The following is an 18973-nucleotide window of genomic DNA, read 5'->3' as shown; positions in this document are numbered from 1 at the left end:
ATGAAATGAGTGAGACCAGTGGCTAACAGATTGAAACTGTCTCTAAATTCCAACACAAGAAATATCATGTAAAATGTTTGCAGTAGGAAATGTTAATACAAACCTCATAATTTGCTTTGCAGTTTGTAAGCCATCCAGAATTCTAATCCCCCCCCCCCTTTCCCACAGCAGTCTGGGGCAGCATCTTCCTCATTGTTCTGAGACAGCCTTGTATCAGGGCAATAAATTCATTTCCGTCAAGATGCATTAATGGATTTGTTCAAACCTGAAGTTATGCTTGTTACTTCTGATGTGTGAAAATGGCAATGAATAATTCTCCAGAAACTGGCAGAAAATAAGTGTCATGTGTACCACAAATAATGGTCATTGAAAGAGATAACCCATCTGATCAGGGTTTATATGGACAGGAATTATATGGACAGAAGGAAACTATTTGGTCGATTGCGTCTTTAATTATTACTTGGACAGCTCATTGAAAGAGCTCTCCATGTAGCACACTTCCCTTTTCTCAACATAGCCCTCTTTATTTCTTTTTGAGTATTTCTATTAGACCTGGTTCAATAGCCCTTTCAGAGCGTATGTTCCAAATCAATATAGCTTGCTGAGTAAATTATTTTCCTCCCGTAGGCTTCTGCCAATTATATTATATCAGATGTCCTTTGGATTGTGCTGCTAGATAAAGTTCTCCATGTGCTTTGAGACTCAGACCTTTCTTGGTTTAATACTGGTTTTCAGACATCATGGATGAGATGTTCACATGATTTCAAGGTAACTCACACTTTTTTCAACATTAGTTTAGGATCAGCAGTTAAACAGCACAAATCATCAGAGAATGAAAATCCTTGAATAGAATTACATTTAACACAAGTTTCCAGGGAGAAAAAAATGCTACATGTTAATGGGCTGTAGTCAGTTTCAGGAACCTTCTGTAGGCAGCGAGGCAAGATATTTCAGGGAGAATAATACATTGGACTGATGAAGGAAAGAGATTCAGTGTGACAATTAGAGCAGTCTTAAGGCATTGGCATAAGATTGGGCATCAGCAGAGGCAGTGCAATTGAATTTTACTATGAAATCATATATTATCCCGCGACTTTTTCAAATCACGTGTAGTTCGTGTATGATTATACGTTGTGTAGTATTGTCATTGTAAATGTACTGTGTGAAGAGGCAGAGAGTGGATAGAGGATATTTCCAGGAGGAAAGAGGTTCAGAGGAAATGAACTGTCTGTGCAGCAGCCATATTTGTGGAAGCCATTCCTGTTGTTATGATTTTGCAACACTTGCAGAACCTGCTAACACATATACAATGACTGCTTTATATAAATTGGTGGAAAAAAGCAATAATTTTGGCTATTGAATTCTCCCTCCACAAGTAGTGCTGTGATACAATGTATTTATGCCAATTAATCCTTCATCTCAGGTAGTTTAACATTGACTTGTATAGGTAATATCTATAGTTAATGCATCGCTGTACCTGGGTAGTCATTTTCAGAGGACATTAATTTGTGGTGGTAGACACGCATTGGATGTAGAGGATGCATTGAACAGTATCAAAACCTCGTGTTTATTGACTCTGGTTCAGCACTGGTGCTCCAGAAATTCTGCTTGAAGTCCTGTACTCTGTCACTCCTAAGAAACCTTCCTTGCGCTCCCAGCTAGTTCCCATGGTCCAATAGTGGTGGGGATACACAGATAAGATAGACTCCTTCCAGATCATTCTCAAACTTTGCAATTCCTTTCCAAACATAATTTATTTTTCCAACTGTTGACCTGCTAGCAAGCATAAATACCATAGCAAAGAAACTTATAAATGTTGAAGAGGTATATCATTCTCAGTATTTATTGATTGTGTGAGAAGGCATTCTGAAAGATAGCAGGTACCCCATCTGCTTCCTCTTCCCTATCTCAAGATGAGATTAGCAGTGGAGTGAGAATAATTTTGTTTCCATACACAATTATACTCTTTACTTCAGCTATCAGCTGGATACATTGTAGGAGGCTCAAACATTTAAATAAATAGTGTCAAGCCAAAAGAAAAAGTGTCCAGAGAGTTGTGAATCTGTGGAATTCATAGTGGAGGCCAATTCACTGGATGTATTCAAGAGAGAGTTAGATTTAGTTCTTAGGGCTGAAGGAATCAAGGGATATGGGGAGAAAGCAGGAACGGGGTACTGATTTTAGATGATCAGCCATGATCATATTGAATGGCGGTGCTGGCTCGAAGGGCCGAATTGCCTACTCCTGCACCTGTTTTTCTATGTTTCTATGCATGTGTACAAAGTAGAGGGTAGATTGGAAGATTGAAAAATATATATATTTTAAATCAATGAAGGAATATATTAATAAGAGTAACAAATAGGAAAAAAAACAGAAATAGCTAGCTAAAATGTATCAACAACTCGAAGAGTTTCATTTGACGTCTGAAAGAAAATAAGGTTAACAAAAGGCATTTGTCCCACTGTGTCTAGGATATTAATACTGAAAATATGGAAATTGCAGATTAATTAAACTGCAAATTTAGCTTTCTTTTTCATTTCAGGTAACATGAGTAACATCTCAGAAATTTGTTATAAATCAGGAATTGGAAGAGAGGGAGGAATGGGGAAAGGAGTGGGAGAAAATTGTAATCAGTAGGGAAGAAAGCAAATTATTGGAAATTGCTGACATTCCATAGGCACTGGCGGACTAAATTCCAGGGTCGCTGGAGATGGCTAGTGAGAGGATTGATGTATTGGTTTTAATTTTTTTAAATCCGGGTATGATTACAGTACACTAGAAAATAGCTAATGTAACTCTGTTATTTGAAAAGATATGCAGAAAGTAGAGGCTGAAAAAAGGCCCAAAGAACAATGCAAACAGGAAAAGGCAGCATCATTTGTTGAATGAGTAACCTTGTTTGACCAATTTATTGAAGTTATTTGAAGATGTAATTTGCTGTGGATGAAAGGTAACCAATGAATATACCTAGATTTCTAGAGGCATAGGATTAAGCATTTAAAGGTTACTAAAAGTTATAGTAAAAGTTAATGGTGTAGAAATACCATATTGGCATGGATAAAATATTAGCTTGCTAACAAGGCAGAGGGTTGTCATAAATGACTCACTTCAGGTTGGAAGATGTAACAAATGGTTTAAAATGGGCATCACTGCTGGAGTTTCAACCTCTTTCAATAAATGACTTGGATGAAAGCACCAAGGGTGTAGTTGTCTCATTTGCTGTTGACACAAAAATAGATACAAAAGTAAATTGCAAAGAGGACGTGAGGTCACAAGAAACAATTAAGAGGGCAGCAATTTGGTAGAAGAAATAAATAAGAGATTGCAGAGCTCTGAGATACAGAGAGATCTGGGTGACTCGGAAGACTAGTTTGCAGGTACAGCAGGTGAATCGGAAAACTAGCAATGTTTTATTTTGCATGGGGAGTCAAATACATAAGTAGTGGGATAATGTTTCAGTTGTAAAGGGCATTGGTGAGTTTGCATCCAGAGTATTGTGTATCATAACAGTGTCCTTATTTATGGAAGGATATAAATGTGTTGGAGCAGTTCAGAGATTTAGCAGGCTTGATATCCGGAATGGGCAGAATGCCTTATGAAAATAAGCTAAGGAAAATAAGTGCAAGACTACAAAATTAATTTGTAAATAAGTAAATATTTTTACATATAGACTATCGTGTTACAGTCACATGAACAGCTTAAAAAGCTAAAGTGGAATGAAATACAAGGCCAGAATCTGAACCTGAATTTGGAACCCATATCTGAGGAAGGATGTGCTGGGATTCCAGAGGAGGTTAACAGGAATGATCCCAGGATGATTGTGTTAACGTATGAGGGGCGTTTGATGGCGCTGGGCCTGTACTCGCTGGAGTTTAGAAGGATGAGGGGCGATCTCATTGAAACCTGCCACATATTGAAAGGCCTAGATTGAGTGGACGTGGAGAGGATGTTTCCAGTAGTGGGAGAGTTTAGGACTAGAGGGCGCAGGATAAAATAACGTATTTTTAGAATGAAGATGAGGAAGAATTTGTGGAATTCATTGCCATGAACAGATGGGTCATTGGGTATTTTTAAATCCAAGATTGATAGGTACTTGATTAGTATCAGTATACCATTAGTATGGACATCAAAGGTTACGAGAAGAAGGCAGGAGAATGGGGTTGACAAGGATAAATTTAGCAGTTATGATGAAATGGCAGAGCAGACTTGATGGGCCAAATGGCCAAATTCTGCTCCTACGTCTTATGATCTTATGAAACAAAAATATACAGTAATCTGTTAGCTAACCTATCAAGGGAAAAGAAAGAGTAACAGTTCCATTTTCAGCTGCCCAAAATTCAAACCAGGACTTCAATCAAGGAAGATTATCCTGCGGTCATATACCTGTGGAAGGGGCTAGGTAAATCACTTGTTGATTAAAATTGCAAATTCTTGGTTTCATTCAATAGCAAAGAAAGATGAGTATGGGCTGAAAGATTGCCAGAATTATTAGTGTCCACCATTATATTATTCTTACACAGAATCGGTACAAAAAATGCCCTTTTTATAAATGCTATAATAAAATTCACCAACATGGTAAAATTATGGTCCTTTTTATTGCTGATGCGCTCTGAACCTGGCCTGTCCTCCAGTCTGCTCATGTGTAATTATTATGAATTGTTTATGTGCAAATGCCAGAATAATCAGATATTAATGACCTGGAAATTTAAATGAATTTACACATAACAAATGGGTTTTAACCCAAGGTTTTAATTTAAGTGTCAAAGGTAGGAAAAAAAAGGGGATGGACATTTTTTGACTATGGGTTTGTTAACCCAGAGCTATGAATTTCCAAGTACCTGCTAATCAGCAAATTCCCTTAATGATAGAAATCAGCCTCTAATTGATCTCAGAAAATATGCTCATTTATACCAATTAGATTTTGTGGCCTTTAAATGGTAGTCTAATTAAACACATTGCATTAACAGCAGGATGGCACATATGCACTGTGTGTCATGGAAATCTTGGAATTATATAAAATTGTCTGACTTGTCATGAGCAATGCCACAAAAGATTCACTGGCATTACTTAGTGTTACTGTAAAGGCTTACAGTTATATTGCTCCTTTGTTTACCCTGAAGAAATGTCAGTAGCCTTTCCTTTTGATATAACAGAAGGGTTTGCTTAGCCAATTCAAAGTCTTTTGTATGTTTTGGCAATTGCATGTTGTCCAGAATAATGGATGGTGGTTGACATTATACTGAAGTTTCACCTTTACTGATAATGGCCTTCCCATTTCGAGATTGAAAAAAAATGAAAGTACATAAATTCCAGTAGTGTGAATTTAATTCTCCCTGGTTTGCTAGTCCAGCAGTATAAAATAATTTCAAAAATAAGAATTTTAATTCTCATTTATCTTTTGAACCTTTTGAGCCATGTTAATTTGCAATGAATGTTCTGGACAGGCGTACAGAAAGGTTTGTATACTACGGTTGTTCTTAACAATTTATTTCTTAGCATTCTGTATGGTTTTCATTTCACAATTATCAAATCCATTTGTTCTGAACACCCCCTTTCATGATCTTCTGAAAGATGTCATTGTGTTTCCAAAGAATGGCTGCTGTGCTGTCTGCTTGTCTTCAACCCCCAATGTTGCTCCTGCATGATGCCCAAGTGCTCAAAGCAAACCAGCATGTACTCTGCCAAGCTCTTAGCTATATATCATATTAAATTTAACGTAATCTGAAATGTTCTGTTTCTTTCAACAGCCTCCAGTACTACAGCCTTCCAGCAACACATGCAGCACCAAAGATCGCAGCATGGGAAAATTAGCAAAACCAGTCCATACCGAGGACCCCAGTAGGAATCAGAAAAATGGATCTAATGAGAACTGCCCTCAAACTAACCAAGATGGAAAAAATGTTGTTTGCTCACATTTGGATTCTGATAAAGGCTTCACTCTGTCGATCCAACAGAAGAATGAAGACTCTAATGACAGATCTGCCCAGAAACCCCCAGTCTCTAACAAGACCAAGCAGAGTCCAGCTGCTCTGCCTAAGGAACATGGGCATAACCAGGTTTCAGTGCAGCAGGTCAGTTTGTCCAGCTCCTCAGTATTTACAGAAGAAGCCTTGAATAAAGACTATCGTCCCAAGTTTGCTTTCAAACAGTGTCTACCTTCCAAGGATTTGAATGTCAAATCCAAAATCCAGACTTCAATCGTGAAGTCTTCTTTGGTCTCTAAGCCGAGAAAAAATGTGCTTGCAATCTCTCAAGCAGAACGTTGCCCTGTAGACAGTTCCGTTCAACCATCTATAAATAATCAAAAGGAATCAGAACAACATGTCCAACTATCAATACCCACAAATATTTCTACACAAAAAGATGAACAACAAAAAAGAAAATCCAAACTATCACCTTCCCCATCTTCACCACTTCTGACCATTAAGACTTCAGCATTTTCAGCCAGTCCTGGGTCTCTTAACAAGGAGACCCTACAGGTTGAGTCCACCAAATACCAAGAGGAACCATCATTTCAGATCCGACCATCAGACAAGCTACAGAAGAAGCACAGGGAAGATTGTTCTGCAAAGGATCAGGGCTACGAATCCCAGGCAGACAAACTTGCATCATCTGTTCGGCATTCTCGCCTTCCTAAACCAAAGACGCATGCATCCACTCCCACAAGTTGCAATTTTCAGGGCTAACTGAAGCCTGGTGTTAAATACTCATATTACTGCCTGCCGGGTGAGATTTCACCAAGTTTGGATATAGCAACTTTTAACTTGGCCCGATTAACTTCCTTCATTCTAAATGATAGCTCCTGCTGACCAGACTGATGCAAAGGCAAAGACCGGCATTTGCAGACTCTTGCGACAGTCTATATTTGCAGTGTGTGGCCTTTTGCTTTTGGAGAATACAGAACAACAAACTTAGACATTTTGGTCAGATTTTGCCAGGGTGTGACAGGACAAGGAATTTAATTGTGGAGCAGTTTATGAATCTGTAATGACCTGGACATGAATCACTAAGTTACAAACCTTGATAGAGGCATGAAGAGCAGGATTTATTTTAAGCAAAAACTGTATTAGTACTTTGTTGTCTTCTATTTCAGTTAATCTGATTAAACATGTTATGATTGGAAAGACAATAAGAGAAGGCAATTTACCATGAAAGTGGTGATTTTAATCTTAGCTGACCCATCCGAGTTGAATATTTTTGTTTGTTTAAAACTATTAGATTAAACATATATTTAAGTTAAAATTCTGGAGGTTTAGAATTCTAATATAAGTAATAAAAAAAAATACTGCATTAAATTGCCTGGAATGGGAATCATACTTATATCTTTACCAGAAAGAATGGGTGTCAGGTCTAATGTTTCAAATATTTCAGAAGATATTTCCATCAGCTTGCCTCATCCTCTAAAGGCAATCAGAAGAGAGTACCAATCTTTTCAATTCAACTGGCACTGGGCAACAATTAATGTTAAGGCCATTTGGTGGAAAGGGATGTTGTGTTCCTTTCCATGCATCACTTATGCACATTTTACATTGTTTTTGATTATGTATAATTGCCCCACACAGATAGATGGTTAAATGCCAGATACTTCAAATAACTCTGCCACAAATAACTCTGCCATACCTTTCATCTCAAATGTGTGGGTTTAAATTCAACATATTCATGGTCTATTCTCCTTCCTTTGTGGGTCTAACTGATCTTCATTGAATCTTTTAGGCAATCTTACAACCTAGACCCCAGTAGGCAGAAACCCACAGAACAGATCTCTCCGTAATTTGACATCCTCCCCTGGAGAAGCTACACAGACAGATGGTGTGGGAATTTTACAATTCCTTAGTGCTTTTTTGAGGTCACTGATATACTGGGCAAACAACATTGGACTTTGGGCTGTGTTCCTGTGCCTTGGCATGCATCGTCTTGGGCACAACATTCATCTCTGATGTAGTCCTATTGCGTTGGTAGGGAAGTGCTTAATTCCAACTGTCAAACAATACAACAGTGATTTTACAAAGAGCTGAGATTGTCTTCAACTGTTGAGTGTAAAATGCCAAATTTAAGTTGATGCTATGACTCCCCCCTGTGATGGCAACTGGTCATCACTTTTCAATAAGAGTTAAGTTTATCATTCCAGATTGTGTGCAGGCAATTACTACAGCTAGCATACACTTAGAGCGTTTCTATCAACCTTACTGCCAGAAATAAGATGAAACCTTTGACCTCAGCCTCAAACAATAAACCAATCATTAAATAAATTTACCAGTGCAGGATAGAAAGGCAGAATCTGGAATTACCTTTAGGCTAGACTTTACATATTGTTCAGGGGCTGTCACAGAGAATTCCACATAAAATTATTCCAAGTAGCAATCCATCTGAATGTACAAGTCCACCACGTTCATCAGGCTCAGAGGTGGAGGAGAGTTGAGTGAGACTTCTCTTGGCTTTTATTGTCAAATCCTTTTGAAATTTTGGTCCATGCCATGCCATTTTGGTCCATGTAAATTGTCACATCTATGATTGTAACATGGTCACTGTCTTTTGCTCTCTCTAGTTGGACACTGACAAATTGGAGCCAGGAAATCTCGACCAACCTCCCCCATCCCAATATGTCAGTTCCTGAGTCTGATTCATTAAAGCAATACTTGACTTTGAATTTAAACAAACTCTTTCCTGCCCCACCCCACGTTTTGTCATGCACAAATATTTTGCTGGTTTGGACCACGTTTTGAAATGTTTAAAATAATTTTGCACAACAAGGCAGCCATTTGGCACAATCGTCCATGCAATCCTATCATTCCTATTCACCCACTTATTCCCCCGTAATCTTTTCTCTCTCTAATGCCCGTCATCTTTTTAATGATCCTTTTGTCATTCACCCCTATAAAGAGTAATTAACAGTAGCCACTCCACCTACTCACATATTTTTAAAATGTAGGTTGAAACCAGATCACTGGAAGAACTCGTGTGAAGCAGAGAAATGTACAAAGTCTGCACAGCCAGCACAGTGTTCATTTTTGTTTATAACAGTATTCCAAAGTACAAATATTATCTGAATTTAAAGTCAGATATTTTTGTTCCTGGAACTAGCCCATTCAGTCCATATCAGCATGAGCCTCCTTATCTTGCTTCTGCATTTTTCAACATTTATTATAGAATCCCTGGATTCTCCTACAACCTTAGTGCTTATCTAAACATATGAAGCAAATGTAAAATGAAACTGGGGGATACAGCAAAAGAGATCTTGTTAAAATGTCATCATTTATCACATGGAACTGCACCAAGGTTCCAGGTGTGTGTAAACAGCAATGGTCAGTACACAGTGCTGTCAAATTGTTACATTCCCAAGTTTATATGCACATGACTCAATTTCATATAACATTTGACACAGGGAGTTGAGAGGAGATATGCTTAGTTTGGGATGCATTGTCATAAACCTGGTCCTCATTTGCTTCCTATGGATCATATTGTTTCTTATTCAGTTCATAACATTGTATTTACATACAAATTCCAATATCCATATTTGTAGTGGGACCTGCCTGGGAAAAACTATCACACTATAATCACTCTTCCTGTTTCTTGTAGTATTGCAGTGACCTCAGATATTTAATACATCATAAATGCAAGTTCGTTCATAACAAATATACATAATCATTACGGGTGTTTGTGAATTGTTCAGTTGCATATTGCCCAGGTCCTTGTGGATTTATAAGTTGCTAAATATAATCAATTCTGTATCAAGCGTGCTGCTGTGTCTAAGTGCAATATTTGCAGTTGTAATGATGAAATGAGGTTCAGAGAGTTCACTTAATGTATATGCAAAGTTAATTATTGACTAAATCTGTGGAGCTACATAATAGATTAAATTAATAAGGAGTTGCACTTTAAATGATCTACGTGTCGTAGAGTTGTGCCTATGCTGAGTATGCGGCACTAAGTCGGAAGTAACAGTTCGCTGCAATCGTTCTTGGAAATGCTTGTTGCTTTAGGTGGTAAGTGCTGTTTGCATTGCACAGTAATATAGTGCCTCACTGTTATAATAATAACTCCCAGCAGGTGGCTCCTGTCTTAGTCAGGAATCTGGCAATATTTAGTTCGTCAACTGTGTTGCACATTTTGACTTGTTCAGTCTTCCCTGGAATGGAAACTGAAATCCAGGTCTAATCTTGGGCTGGGGACATGAATAAAAAGGTTGTTACTCATGTGCTCCTACTAGTCTTAATTTGTGTGAATGCTTAATATAAAGGCAAACCTAAGCCACCTTGATCTCCATTTCAAAGCCACGATATAAAACCAACTAAGCATTTGTTAAGATGACAATATGACGAGGCCTCAGGAAAACAACTTTATTGTTTGCAGCAAAACTAAATAAAGCCTTCCATAACATTTGCTAAAATGACAAACTGTTAATTCCCAAATGAAGAGAGACAGTTTCTTTCTGACCAGACACTGAACTGATTTGCAACATTTTATGTTTGCACTTTATCATTCCCTAAACGTTGCTGCCAAATTTGATTAATCTGGAAATCATCCCTAAATGACTGCATTCCTGACACCTGTGCAAATGAGCCAAGGCAGTGTTCCATTTATAGGTGCAGCACTACTTGGCTTATTCCGTGTACAGTGAAAACATTCTCCACCAAAGTTGCGACATTTTGCTGGCCACATACCTTCAGAGACTCTGCAAAGTTCTTTGCAGTGTTTTCTGAGATAGTTTTCAGTGTTTTCATCACATAATGTGTCATGTAAATGCAAGGTTTCCTTTAACAACACAGTTAAGCATCCAAATGGGAACTATAACCACCACATTCTTTAAAGCAAGTGTTCCTTAATTGTACTACGAAGAATACCCGATTCAAGAAAATACACTATGTGGATAATGGAAAGATTTAGATTTTTTAATGTATTCAAATTGAATTCCGTATGACATTGAAATATATGGATACCTCAGCATGGAGATTTGCATCTGTCTATTTAGATTGTTTACCTGAGCCACCTCTCAGCTTGATGCTCTCAGCTTGATGCATTAATTGGAGAAAGTTTAAAATAAAATTACATTTCTATTGCCCAAGCAATTTATTGTTTCCCATTCTGCGCTTATTACATGATTAGTGTGGACAGTCGGGACTCAGAAATCTCCACTGCAACTGATTCTATTCATGGATACATTTTAAGCAATGTAGTTTCAAATTTTCATCTCCAGCTCACTTCCCACTCACTCACAAATTCCCATTCATCTCACTCACATGTGGAATGCTCACCAACATTCTTCACCATGCACAAGAAATAAAATGCATTTGATGCTTCACTCTTTGCACCAGGTAAAATGAGCAATGAGCCTCTCTCTTCCCCACCCACCCCTTCCCATCATCCCATGCTCCATCCAAAGGTGTCAAGCTAGATCGATGGACAATTTATGCCAGTGACCCGGTTCAGACTGGCAAAAGGTGTTGCACCAGTAAGGTCTATCTGGCTAGATCTCTTACGTGAGCTGAGACAACAAAGATGACCACAGGCAGTGAATCATTGATTTGTGGCAGTTAAGTAATATTTGCAAATGTAGAACTGGCTTCACCATTAAATAGACAGTCTGTTCCAACCTTAACATAGTGGATAAAGACTTTATAAACCTAGCCCATCTAAGAATGGGACAACACAGTGATGCAGTAGATATAGTTGAATTCTGACTTTGTGCAAATTCCACACAAACAGGACAACATTCTCCCTGTGACCATGTGTTTTCTCCGGGTCTTCCAGTTTCCCCTCACATCCCAAAGAAGTGCAGGTTGGTTATTAATTGGTAACAGTATGGTAGGAACATCAGTGTAGGCAAGTGAGAGATAGGGAATAGGTTATAGGAAAAATATGGGGCAATGGGATTGATATTAGCCCCTTCGACCCAACTCGTCTATGCTTTCAATAGCCTTATTGTTTCAATAGCCTCCTTTGTTGTGAGAAAAGATGAAAATCAAAAGTGTTTTCAGCAACACATGCTGCTCTTATTTAATACATCTTCCACACAAAATGATAGACGCAGCTTTATCAGGTTGAAGTGAAGGCAAGTCAAAGGTGGCCACTGGTCTAATGAATCTTCAACAGAAAGCACCTAAACTGATAGTTAATTCTGACTAGCTTTGTAAGGTATATTGTTCAAACATATTATTTACCCTTCCCCTGCCCATTCAGTGCCTTCTCCAATTTAATTCCAAGCTCCATATCAATTCAAACTATTCTAAACTAGCAACGCAGATCTTCAATACGAACCAACATATTATGAGAAAATACATTACATTTATATAGCGCTTTTCTAGAAACTCAAAGACGCTTTACATATTAGATAAAACATAAAAATAAATAAATAAACAAACAGAAAAGGAAGAATAAGGTGAAGCGACGGTCAGTGGTTGAAGGCAGTGTTGAACAGGTGAGACTTCAGTGATGTTTTGAATGTGGTGAGTGAGGAGGAGTCTCTGACGGTTTGGGGTAGTGAGTTCCAGAGTGTGGGAGCAGCGATGGAGAAAGCCCTGTCCCCCCAGGATCTGAGTTTGGTCCGGATGGGGAGGGGGGGGGGACAGGAGGTTAGCAGCAGCAGAGCGGAGGGTGCGGGTGGGAGTGTGTCTGTGGAGGAGGTCAGTCAGGTAGGATGGGGCCAGGTTATGGAGGGCTTTGTAGGTCATGAGGAGGATTTTGTACTGGATTCTCTGGGGGATGGGGAGCCAGTGGAGCTTGTAAAGGACGGGGGTGATGTGGTCGGGGAGTGGGTGAGTAGACGGGCAGCGGAGTTCTGGATGTATTGGAGTTTATTGATAATTTTTGAGGGTGAACCATATCCTGAAGGGAAGTGAAAGGAATTTGGCTCTGATTTGAAATTAATACAAGGTGGTTTTAAATTGGCAAATGAGGTCAGTGTACCAGTTTAAATTCTACATTCTGAATTAAAACTCGAATATAAACCCACTAATATGGAGGCAGGTTTTGAGGGCTTGAGCAACCTAGGACTTTATTTCTCAGAGTGCAGGAAGCTAAGGGGTGACCTTATAGAGGTGTAAAATCATGAGAAGAATTGATAGGGTCTTTTACTCAGGGTTGGAATCAGAAATCAGAGGACCTAGGTCTAAGGTGAGGGAGAAAGATTTAATAGGAATCTGGGTGGGCGGGGAGACACAACATTTTCACTCAGAGGGTGGTGGGTTATAGGGAACAAGCTACCAGAGGGTGTAGTTGAGTCAGGTATCATAAGAACAATTAAAAGACACTTGGACATGTACATGGATCAGAAAGGTTTAGAGGAATATGGGCCAAATGCGGACAAATGGGGGTAGCTTATAGGGGGCATCTTGGTCAGCATAGATGAGTTGGGTCGAAGGGGCTATTTCTGTGCTGTATGACAATGAATCTAAACCTCTATTTGTAAAGATTCCATTTTTGGTCCATGATTTTGCCTTTTCACAAGGGGGGGGGCAATTTGAGGCATCTTAAAAGTGGGAAAATCTGTTTGGTCCAAATGCATGTTGAAGCTGCAAACCTAGGATTGGCAAACCACAGAAGGCAGAGTGATAGAACGAATGGGTATCTTTGGGAATCAATGCACGATCCTCAGCCACCTAAAATCCATGCTACTGACTTTGATGAAGTTACTGAATAGATTGTAGCCACATTTTCTGATGATACATGGATATCAAGTCTTGGACTAGAATGATAGGTATGCATCATTGAAAAGGCACTGCAATAAGGAGGGCATTAGGTTTTGGCATTACTGGGTCTGTTCCTGAAGAATTGGATCCTTTGGAAGCAAAATGATTGCACCTGAACAGAGCAGGTCCAAAATCCTTGCAGGACTAATAGCTAATTTGGCAGTGGAGTGGAAAACCAAATAGGACTTTGGAGGTTAACCAAAAGCCAAAATGTGGAAGGAAAACTATAATCAGAGGAGGAGGGTAGAAGAGTTAGAAGGGATTTGAAGCAGGACTTTATGATCCAGGGGGGTAGTTCAAATTTGCACGCACTACCTAACTGGGAGGCAGAAACCCTCATAATGTTTAACTAGTATTTTAATGCGGCATTTGAAATGCCTTCATATAAAATATTGTAGACCAAGTGCTAGAGAATGGGATCTGCACAGACAGGAACACAAGGAACTGCAGATGCTAGTTTTCAAAATAAAGGCAGAAAGTGCTGGAGTAACTAGGAGGGTCAGGCAGCATCTCTGGAAAAAATGGATTGGTGGCATTTCGGGTTGGGGTCCTTCAGATTGACACAAGGAACTGCAGATGCTGGTTTACAAAAGTAAGACACAAAATGCTGGAGTAACTTTGCAGGTTGGGCAGAGCCTGGTCTCTGGAATGCAGATACTGGTTTACAAAACAGAAGACACAAAGTGTCTTTGATGCTGCACTGACAAAGGGTCCAGACCCAAAACATCACCTATCCATGTTCTCCAGAGATTCTACCTGACCCGCTGAGCTACCCCAGCACTTTGTGTCCACACAAACCGATTAATAGAGTTGGTCTGGATGGCCAAAGTGAGCTGACAGTCCAATTTTCATGCTCTCTGATCTTTTCATTATGTGTGAAAGCAGATTCAGGAGGATTCACAAAAGAATTCTCTAACGCAAAGGCTGAATCATTGAAGCTATCCAAGGCTGAGATAGATTTGTGGTTTATTGTGAGAAGCAGGCAGAAAAGTGTTGAGGCTATAATCAAAGCAACCATCATCCTATTGAATGGAGTTTCTGAGTTAAGAGGTCATGTGGCCTCCTAATCTTTAATACCACTGAATTTGCCCACAGCGCTGATTAGCAATGAATAGATTCAATGCACTTACACAGAGCAGTGTAGGTTCAGAAATTAAAATGGGATTGCACATATGTATAGTAAATCCCCAAAGCATTTCATAGCCAATTGAGAACCTGGAGTGCCATTTTGTTTATAATGTGGGGATGCACCATGAGAGAAACAAAGGGCAAGAGTCACAAAATGAAATGTAATTATCGCATCAAGGACATTGGGCAGAATATGTTCTATTTCCTCATTCACAGAGAACACTCTAAGGCCTCCTGCAAATGAACTCGAGGTGTGACCCCACACAGTTGTGCTGCACAGTTAGAAGGAATAATGTGATTAGGGATAGACCGCCAGCATTCCAGGATAACTCTAAAATTAAACCTAAAAATTGCTGCGGGTGGATGGAAGTATTTAATTATTGGTTGTGGAATAAGGTTAGTGACGGCGAATTTGGAAAACACTGGCCAATTCAGGTTCCAGTGAAGTCTAAGGTCGTGATAAGGTTCCGAATGGCTAATAATGGAAGTGCAAGAAAGGAGTAACACTATTAATATCATCACCATTTACAGCTGAGGCTGTAAAGGGAACTTGGGTATTGTTCAAATTAAATAAGCCTGACTATATCATGTACTGTGGTTTTGCTCGGTGATGGACCTGGAGTTCATTTGTCCCATGCCATGAAATAGTAAGTAGATTTCTTCTCAGGCCACTGGAGGTAGAAGAATGATCAACAATAACCACCAAAAAGATCAACAACAGCAACAAATAATAGAAAGTAGCTTACAAATACGGGTAACTATTAAAGGCAGCTTTGCCAGATGAATCAAACTTAAAGAACAAATTAATAAATAGCATGTAACAGGGTAAAAACAATACGAGCTGGAGAGCACTTGTAAAAACGAGGAGCTAAAAAACCCAGGTACTGAATGTGGAAGGTAAGCACGGAACTGGGTCTCTGATAATCTCTCTGCAACTGGATCCTCAACTTCCTCATCAACAGACCACAAGTTGTTAGAATTGGCAGAAAGACTTCTTCCTCAATAACAATCAGTACGGGAGCACCTGAAGGCTGTGTGTTCACATGATTTAATAGCAGTTGATGAAATGAGCATTTACCAGGCCACGGAGCCTTTCATCACTGCATCCAACTTGAGTTTCATTCATTACATTCGTCCCTGTCAGAGCAACACAACTCGTTGTTGCATGTTTAAAATATAATTCAGTCCAGCACAGCAGTCGGGTACTTGGAAAGCAGCATATCTGAAATGAACTGAAACTCAAACCGTGTCTGCCATGGTGTTCTTATCCATTAGACCCACAAGTCCTGGGAAATATCTCCCCTCCACTTGATTATTTCCCATTGTAATCACTCTAACAATGGAATCATGCTCTCAGCAACCAGAACCAGCTGTTCTGAAATTCAACTTTCATCCCAGCAATTGTCTTGATCATTTACATCTCCATCTTCCTTGAGAAGATCTCTTATTATCTCTCCCTCTCTTTGTCCAAGTGTTTGGACGTCTGCTCAAATCTCTCCTCATATTAAAATTTGTTTTAAAGTCCCAATGAATCGCTGTGAGGAATGTTGCTCTATTAAAGGTGGTAAATAAATTCAAGTTCCTATCTGTTCCTGATAAGGAAGAAGATTATTCAGCCAACCACATCTAAGCTTAGAGCTTAGAGCTTTACCATCATCATGTTCTCCTTGTAAGCTATTCTCTCTCAGAATCTGTTGTTTTATCAGGCGGCTGAATTAGCCTTTGATATCTGGTATTCTGCAATAATATTAGCATGAACTACTCTTGTGATGGCATTCAACAACTTCTGTACATTATTCTCAATTTTAACAATGAGCAGAGAGACAGTATTTGTTTGTCAAATAGAATGTAATTGGGGAATCAAGTAGCAGATTGAAAAGGAAATCATTAAACCTTTTATTATTGCAGTTTTTATTATTTCAGTCAAGTGATGAGCCTTCTGCCAGACACAAAGAACTACTGATGAATTCCAGTCTATCAGCCATTATCTCCATAGAGAATGTGTAGACTCTCAATTTCAGACAATGTACTGCACAAAATCAGTCCCTTCAGTAATGTACGTTTATGCAGAGAAGCCCAAACATTCTGGAAAATGATTCATTCAGACACAACAAATTTGGCTACAAATTTGCATAAAGAGAAAAGTTGCAAGGATGAGTGAAAATGCAGTCCTATAATAGGAATGCAAAAGATTTCAAGAACATGCATCCCCTTCATTTATTAGTGAAAGCCAAATGTGTGATAAACACTTGAGTAAAACCCTTACCAATGAGAAGTCAGTTAATACTGTGATGGTAGATGTTAACCGTTGCGACAATCTGCATGAGAACATCCTGACACATCAATTCCAGATGAAGCATGCAGTGTAATTATAGGTATAGTTGCACTCTGATCTGACCATTGTATGAAAGGCTACACTTGATATAATAGGGAAGAGATATTGATCCAGATAAAAGGGGGGGGGAATAAATAAATATTTGGAAAGCATTCTAAATTCTTAACATTCTTAAACGAGGTCAAAGGATATGAAAAAACCCCATTATTGCCAGGTCTATAAATTTCAGTTTATAACATAGTGTCTTTCAATATTTGCCAACTTCAAGGATGATTTGTGCAAAAGATAATGTGATGTTCATGATGCTGCTCTTCTCAGATTCCTACTTTACCAGAATGTTGACAGTTCAAGTAAATATTATTGCCAGTAAATTGCTGAGGGCAACCCTGAGGCAGTGAAAGGTGCTTCTGGTGACAATGAAGTATACACCAGGCAGGCAATTATTTAGCCGCTAGTATCTGTGATGAGCCACTAAGTGCAGTTTTGGTCTCCAAATTTGAGGAAGGATATTCTTGCTATTGAGGGCGTGCAGCGTAGGTTTACTAGGTTAATTCCCGGAATGGCGGGACTGTCATATGTTGAAAGACTGGAGCGACTATGCTTGTATACACTGGAATTTAGAAGGATGAGAAGGGATCTTATCGAAACGTATAAGATTATTAAGGGGTTGGACACGTTAGAGGCAGGAAACATGTTCCCAATAGACAATAGACAATATGTGCAGGAGTAGGCCATTCAGCCCTTCGAGCCAGCACCGCCATTCAATGCGATCATGGCTGATCACTCTCAATCAGTACCCCGTTCCTGCCTTCTCCCCATACCCCTCACTCCGCTATCCTTAAGAGCTCTATCCAGCTCTCTCTTGAAAGCATCCAACGAACTGGCCTCCACTGCCTTCTGAGGCAGAGAATTCCACACCTTCACCACTCTCTGACTGAAAATGTTCTTCCTCATCTCCGTTCTAAATGGCCTACCCCTTATTCTTAAACTGTGGCCCCTTGTTCTGGACTCCCCCAACATTGGGAACATGTTTCCTGCCTCTAATGTGTCCAATCCCTTAATTATCTTATATGTTTCCCCCCTCATCCTTCTAAATTCCAGTGTATACAAGCCCAATCGCTCCAGCCTTTCAACATACGACAGTCCCGCCATTCCGGGAATTAACCTAGTGAACCTACGCTGCACGCCCTCCATAGCAAGAATATCCTTCCTCAAATTTGGAGACCAAAACTGCACACAGTACTCCAGGTGCGGTCTCACCAGGGCCCGGTACAACTGCAGAAGGACCTCTTTGCTCCTATACTCAACTCCTCTTGTTATGAAGGCCAACATTCCATTGGCTTTCTTCACTGCCTGCTGTACCTGCATGCTTCCTTTCATTGACTGATGCACTAGGACACCCAGATCTCGTTGAACTCCCCCTCCTCCTAACTTGACACCATTCAGATAATAATCTGCCTTTCTATTCTTACTTCCAAAGTGAATAACCTCACACTTATCTACATTAAACTGCATCTGCCATGTATTCGCCCACTCACACAACCTGTCCAAGTCACCCTGCAGCCTTATTGCATCTTCCTCACAATTCACACTACCCCCCAGCTTAGTATCATCTGCAAATTTGCTAATGGTACTTTTAATCCCTTCGTCTAAGTCATTAATGTATATCGTAAATAGCTGGGGTCCCAGCACCGAACCTTGCGGTACCCCACTGGTCACTGCCTGCCATTCCGAAAGGGACCCATTTATCCCCACTCTTTGCTTTCTGTCTGTCAACCAATTTTCTATCCATGTCAGTACCCTACCCCCAATACCATGTGCCCTA

The 18973-nt window shown here is 39.6% G+C and overlaps 1 protein-coding gene across 4 annotated transcripts in view; it reads left to right on the top strand.

Annotated features, from left to right (window-relative positions):
• The window catches only part of ccser2a (coiled-coil serine-rich protein 2a), a 356049-nt gene extending 345027 nt beyond the window's left edge, over nucleotides 1-11022 (top strand). For 2 of the 4 annotated variants that reach the window (XM_078428296.1, XM_078428297.1), the window contains exon 11: nucleotides 5748-11022. In XM_078428296.1, the coding sequence (XP_078284422.1) occupies nucleotides 5748-6686 (939 nt within the window). In that variant the 3' untranslated portion in view covers nucleotides 6687-11022. The remainder of the gene's footprint in view (nucleotides 1-5747) is intronic. The other 2 variants (XM_078428299.1, XM_078428298.1) reach the window with 2 other exon arrangements.
• Nucleotides 11023-18973: the final 7951 nt, after the last annotated feature.

Source organism: Rhinoraja longicauda, chromosome 35 (assembly GCF_053455715.1).
Source record: "Rhinoraja longicauda isolate Sanriku21f chromosome 35, sRhiLon1.1, whole genome shotgun sequence".
Lineage (NCBI taxonomy): Eukaryota > Metazoa > Chordata > Chondrichthyes > Rajiformes > Arhynchobatidae > Rhinoraja > Rhinoraja longicauda.
Note: the sequence above shows the minus strand (reverse complement) of the source record. Positions and strands in the feature narration are given on the sequence as shown.